At 34.1% G+C, this 6,631-nt stretch overlaps 1 protein-coding gene across 1 annotated transcript; it reads right to left on the reverse strand.

Annotated features, from left to right (window-relative positions):
- Nucleotides 1-905: 905 nt before the first annotated feature.
- LOC132306447 (nicotianamine aminotransferase 1-like) lies at nucleotides 906-6,182 on the reverse strand. Its single transcript, XM_059803829.1, has 7 exons — nucleotides 5,666-6,182; nucleotides 3,242-3,581; nucleotides 2,904-3,122; nucleotides 2,021-2,080; nucleotides 1,643-1,798; nucleotides 1,459-1,552; nucleotides 906-1,024 (listed from the first exon to the last, which is right to left on the reverse strand). Exons 1-7 carry the CDS (start codon nucleotides 5,944-5,946, stop codon nucleotides 906-908), a joined length of 1,269 nt encoding a protein of 422 aa, XP_059659812.1. The 5' UTR covers nucleotides 5,947-6,182.
- Nucleotides 6,183-6,631: the final 449 nt, after the last annotated feature.

Here is a 6,631-nt window from a genome sequence, read left to right on the forward strand (position 1 = left end):
CATGTAGTGATAGGACCTACCATGTAACCGGTTGCGCGCATTTTACAAAATACGTTTTTGGAAATGAAACTCACTAGCCAAGCGGGATTGGTCGTGCCCCACAACCGGTTGCACTCTTGCAGACCAAAATAGTAAGTTGAATCATGATCTGTTTTGATTTCTCTTTTTGGCTAAAGTTTTGCAAGACAATACATGCATGAAATTGACTTGGTTTCCAAGTAATAATTTTTGGTATTTCTAGGATTTGAATGAAAATGAGAATTTTGAGTTAAATTTATTTGAGTTCCCTTTGAAGTCAGAAAGAGTGTTTTAATGTGTAAATTTTGAATCTTTATAAACTCTCTTCCTCTCTAAAATTTTTAGGGCGTCAAAATTGATATTTTTCTAATTGAGAGAATTGTTTGAGAGTACTTTTTACATAAAATCACCTTGATTCTTCTGTATATATTTTTATATACTTGAGAGACACACTATTACACTTGAGTGATCTTTGGATAATATTCTCTATCTGATCAAAGTTCAAGCTTATTGAGGATTCAGTCTATTCTGTTTAGAAAAATATGATTTCTATTTGTATTCAACAAATTCAAATTTGCTTCAAACATAATGGATCGTTTCGCTCAAGACGGCGAAAGTCTCCTCTGTTTTCATCCCGATTGGTCCAACTAGGGTTTCCAACACATAAAAACTCGGTGTCATCTCTCAAACTTTTTTTAGTTGTACTTTATTTTTGTTTTGTGGGTTTGATTTTAGTTTTATTTTGGTAAAATTAAAATTAGATAAAAAAGTACGTAAAACATATTCAACTCTCCCCAGATTATTTTTAATACAAACTTCCACATTCATTTCGCATAGCGAAACTAACAATCAAAACTCAATCTGATGATTTGGAGGAGAAAGGGATTCTATTTCTTCTTGGCATGCCTCAAATAAAATGCTTTTATTCTTCCAAGGCCATCTTCAAGAGATGAAGTTGCCACGGCAAAAGTTATCCTCAGCCAATTCTTCATTCCCATGGCAATCCCTGCAAGAGATGCTATGATTAGTTGATGCTAACTCAACTCAGAAGCTACATTCTAATAGTAGTGAAGCTGCACAAACACACTCTTCGTTCCAATTCTTTTGCTAGTTAGTAAGATGAATTTTAATGATAACGAAGTTTCCTCGCAATTTGAAAGGTGAGAAAATACCACTTTGCAATAGTACGTTATAATTGAAAGCTTAAAATTCAAATCCTTGGCTAGGAATTTAATTTCATATGCTGAGTTTTAATTATAAACTACAATGCATTATGTATAAACATCATATGATCACATATTCTAACTGCACAAGTAGAAATTATACATGGAATGGGACATAGAAGCACAAAAAAAGAATTATATGATGGATATATCGAAACAAACAATTCTAGTTAAAAAAGGGCCTCAGAAAGAATCAATTCCAAGTGAATTTTCTTACCTGGTAGAACAATCACAGATTCCTCCTTAGCAAGCTTGATACAGAACTCCATATCATCATTTATGCCTTCCAATAGTTGCAGATTTAGCTTTACCTGCAATGAAACATAAAAATGATCAGTACATAGATGGTCAAATAATTTACTTTAAAACATAGAACAATTACAAATTGATGTCGTCGCTACCATTACAAACATGGATCCTTCTGGTTTATGTGGGCAGGTGATGCAAGGAATTTCCTTTAGTCTGTCGTAACAAGTATCTGCAGCTTCTTTGATCATACCAATAATCTTCGAAAAGAAATCCTCCGGTGTTCTCTCAATGATCCGAGGAACTGCTCCCTAATACATATGGACCACATAATTTCATTACTTGTTAGATTAGTTTAAAAGCAAGTTTATTAGAGGACAGATGATAGCACGAGTAAAATAAACTGCCTTTTTGTGCATTACACATTTTTCATAGGAATCAAGAACTTTGATTGAACCAGAAAGGTGTTGCAATTTTATGCACTGTATATGAATAAATATGGTCTTCAGAAAGCAGAACCATGAATTACATACCTGAATAATGGTTGCAGGATCAGAGGTGAGGTAGATGTAGCTCTTCAAGTACTCAGTAATCTAAACAAAATAAAATTTTCAAGGCATATAAGCACTTTGTGAATATATTTTGACTTAGTATTCAGTAAGTAAATTCAAGTTCAAATTCATGTTCCCTTTGTGTTATGCCATATACAATGAACGAACTCGTCGAATTTCCATCATGTGTTCAAAATTCAGTGAAATTTTTGTGATTAAGATGTGAAATTTTTGGTCACATAGACTCCGTGATCAATTGCATGAAATGCAGGTATTTCTGATTTAATGAGAAGCTCTTGCGATAATCAAAGATAATTTCCACACACATTACAACTATTTGCTATTGCAGAAGGTGAAGTAAGGCTTACAATTTATCTTCCATATCATGTATTGACTTGGGTCGGTATATGTAATTCTCTTTGAACAAATTGATAGCTTCTTAGCAAAAACATGGCATGTCAACTTAACTCACCTAATGAAATGAAGGGACTAATATGATAGATACAGTACCAATAATCAACTTTTAACTAGGGACGGTGAAAACCATATAAAATGCTATAAGTAATGTAACATTTTAAGTCAGAAAGTTAATATTAATAGTAAATCTAACATGTTAGATGGAATCCAGCAAATGGTAGATTAAAATGCTTCTCATCTCAAAAGCAATACAGCATGAGAAGCTAGGACCTGTTTGGTTTCAGTTTTCTAAAAAATAGTTGTCAAGAATTCAGAAAATAAAAACTTGTTTTAAGAAAATTACAAAAAAAAAAAAAAAAAAAAAAAAAAAAAATTTGAAAACAAGTCTTTTTTCAGGCAAATAGATTTTTGTACAAAATAAAATGCAGAAAGAGAGACAAGAATTAACCCCTGTCGTGTGAAGGATTCCATTTGGATCACTTGTTGCTATCCAACCAAGACGCCAACCGGGGACAATCCAACTCTTTGATAAAGAACCTAGTGTAAGAACAGGTATGATCGATCCAAACACACCCATTGGCACAAAAGGGTTGCTCCCAAAAACTAGGTGATCATAAACTTCATCTGCAATCACTAAAATTCCAAGCCTCCTTGCAGTCTCTGCAACCTATAAAGCGAACAAAAAAAAAAAGGACCAACATTTAAACCAAAAGCATAATAAAATTCTTATGCAGAGTTTAGTTAATTAACCAACCTTCTTCAATTATGAAAAACAAAAAACCCAACCTTCTTCAAATGTTCATATGTGAAAACATTCCCACATGGGTTTCCAGGGTTGATGATAACCATAGCAACAGTTTTGTCATCTGCAAGATTTTCCACACCGTCAAGATCTACTTCCCAACCTTTTTCCGGGAGAAGATCAAAATGGCGGACTTCAAGATGGCTGACTGCAGCGCGAGCTTCATAAAATGGATAGCCTGGTCTAGGAAGCAAAATGTTGGCCCCGGGGCGAGCAAGGACTGTTAATATGATTTCAATTGCTTGTTCGGCACCAACGGTAAGATAGACATCATCAGGTGATAAATTGTATGGAAGATCGCGTGAGAGAGATTCTGCAATGGACCTGTTACAAAAATTGAAGCATAAGTGTGTCGTATTGAGCTGATTAATATGACATACGTCATGAATGAGCATTTTATGTTTATTTACTTATTATTTCTATCAATGCTATAAAAATGGTAATGCTTTTTTATTATGTTCTTCATGTGTGACTCTAAGATATATATTTTGGGAGAGATTGTGAAAAATATATATATTTTGTGATTGGCTAATTTCGTTGTCAAAATAAGTCCGATCGAGTTGTAATTTTTGGGTTCAAAAATTCAAGATTGAAGATCGGATGCGGATTTGAAGAAGTTCAAGTATTCATGGTTTGATACACTCCGGGATGATGAGAACAATGCTTTAGAAAAGTATGTGAGTGTGTGAGAACATTTAGGAAGTTTTAGATGGTTGAAGCAAATAGCAAGTTTGCCTCTGTCCATTGAGAACCGGTAGCATCTTTGGGAACCAGTAGCCAACTGTTGTTCAAAAAGGGTTTCATCACTGCCCTTCTGGAACCGGTAGCTGATATCTCTATCAGTAGCCGAATCACGTTGGATTTGACACTGTCATTCCTGAACCGATAGCCAAATCTAGTACCGGTTCAAGGCATCAGATCTGCTTAGGTAACTATAGTTTCCTGATTTGTTTTGATTCCTTTTTGGTCCAGACTTCCTTCTAAAAACCTATACACGAATTTTAATTGTTTTACAAGTATTCTTAGGTCTTCCAAACTTCTATATAATATTTCTTTCACTCAACATTGAGGTATGGTTTTGAGGAACAAAAATTCATTTTTTTGAGAAAGTCTTTAAATAGATAATTTTCAGAAAATCAAATCTGATTATTCTGATTTTATTTTTGAGAGCACACACATATATTCATGAGTGATTTAGCAGTGTTGTTCTCTATCTCGTCGGAATTGGAGCTTAATTGAAGATTCAGAAATTCTGAAAGAGCAGATCTATTTCTTCTACATCAAAGTTCGTATCTTGAAGAAAAGGGGTAAAGCGATCACACCTTGAAAGGGTCAAAGCATTCGAGGAGTGTTGTTTGATCTACCAGTAATCCTTCTACTAGCTATGGAGATCAAGAGTAAGCCTGAGGTCAATAACTGTTGGATGGGACGTCGCAAAGTTAGAAGATTGTCAGCGATTGGTGTTTGATAGAACGATGGGGTGTGAGCCTGAGTCAAAGTCCATTGTACTTTGTTTCAAACATAGTGGATTGGTTTACTTAGGACTGCATAGTCCACGGGGTTTTTCCCACAACAATTGGTTTACTAATTGGGGTTTCCTTGTTAAAAATCCTAATGCAATCTCTTTAATTCTATTTGCTTTACTTTTCAGTATTTATCTATGTGATTGTGGATGTTTAATTGATCATATTGCTTAGGTAATTTAATTAATCACAAAAATTGGGCAAGTTGAGCTAATAATCTCATCTAGGTCATAAAAGGAGTTAATCACAATTAAATCAACTGGCAGCTTCCGCACCACGTAACGTCACAGTGACTTCAACACTACTATATATTGTGACATGATAATGCCTCCGTATTGCAAAGGTATTCTTTCCCTCATGAGTGCTCGTAAGTTACAGTCCTCATCTGTTTAGGGTCTTGTTGTACTGGTGTTGTACACTAAACAGTCTCGTTTTTCATATTTGTCCTTTTACAAACGGTAACGAATTAGTAAATAAAACTTCCTCGGTCCTAATTTAGTTGTTTATCTTTTCTTTTTGAATTGTTACCCATACTTGTCTACTTAACAAGTTAAAGAACACGTTTCACACTTTTTCATAAAATACTTCTGAAGTTTTAAAAAATTTCAAATTTGATTTTATATATATTCAAAATTAAAAAGATAATTTAATCATTTTCAAATGAGATAATGTATTAATTACATGTTCTCTTAAAAACTACTTCCTAAGATGTACGTCTAATATTTTATTAAGTGTAAGAATGACTTGAGTGTGTTTGAACTTCTTCAAACTAATCCTAAAATGCACCTAAATGATAGAAACATACATGCAATAGAAATAAATCCATATATACATGAAAAATGTCTGAATAACTATATATATATATATATGTATTTGCATGTATACCTCCTTGCTGGAAGGATTCCAACAGCTGGAGCATAGCAGTTGAAATTAGCAGAGCGGACAGCATCCACAATGGCATCTTCTGCTACAGGAGTGGTTCGGAAGCACGTAAAGGAGGATGGATCACCTTGGGCTAGAGGAATCATCGGCCTGTTATCTGCTTCATTCAAATTTGCCATTACCGTGGACTGAACACCTCTGATAGTCATGGCCGAAGCCATTTTCAGTTCTCCATTATTTCCATGAAAACCCCATTTTATTGATTTGTTATCCATTGCCCCCATATTCTTCTTCTTTTTCTTTGTCTGAGCTAATCAATCGGCTATTATGTGACTTATGCCTAATTTCAGACTCACAACTCTTAGGTGGAGAGAGTTAAGTGAGAGATTCGTCTGTTTGTGCGTGTATATTGAGAGTAGGAGATAAAGAGGATGCTATATATAGACATATACAGTAGCATGTGTACATTGTCAATTTAGTATACACATACATATACACACACTAGCATGTGTATATCGTCAATTCTGTTAGGTCTACATGAATTATGATTGGTCACCCGTCACCTGCATTGTGCCAAGTTGACACGAGTTTTAGGTCTCCATGAATTATGATTGGTCAGTCTCATTCCCACTGACTTTCTCCTACCTACCCACTGTTTGGAACCCTTGGTACATGTATAATTAACAAGCCACTTTGCTGTAATGTGATACATGTACTTGTTAAAAAAAAAAAAAAAAAAGTCCACGTACATCCTTGGATCGCTACAAAAAATAATGCACACGCACTATTTAAGTCTGAGAATGGACCATACAACATATGTAACATTCAAATCTGAAATATTATAATCACCAAAATTATTTTTAATATATTAAAATTCACGAGAAACTTAAAATTTGTATTCTTCAAATTTTAATATAGTAACACTAGGTCAAAAAGAAATTGTACAAGAAAATAAGTAAATTTTAAAAA

Source organism: Cornus florida, unplaced genomic scaffold (assembly GCF_030987335.1).
Source record: "Cornus florida cultivar Cherokee Brave unplaced genomic scaffold, ASM3098733v1 CherokeeBrave_3.0.0_Hap2_Chr05, whole genome shotgun sequence".
Classification (NCBI taxonomy): Eukaryota; Viridiplantae; Streptophyta; class Magnoliopsida; order Cornales; family Cornaceae; genus Cornus; species Cornus florida.

What these genes read in the sequence shown, in the direction of transcription:
- LOC132306447 (XM_059803829.1), bottom strand. Translation starts at nt 5,946, where the DNA reads ATGGGGGCAATGGATAACAAATCAATAAAATGGGGTTTTCATGGAAAT. An exon ending in CATATGAACATTTGAAGAAG is followed by an intron (nt 3,123 to 3,241) that starts GTTGGGTTTTTT and finishes TTCGCTTTATAG; the next exon opens with GTTGCAGAGACTGCAAGGAG. An exon ending in ATCTGTGATTGTTCTACCAG is followed by an intron (nt 1,025 to 1,458) that starts GTAAGAAAATTC and finishes CATCTCTTGCAG; the next exon opens with GGATTGCCATGGGAATGAAG.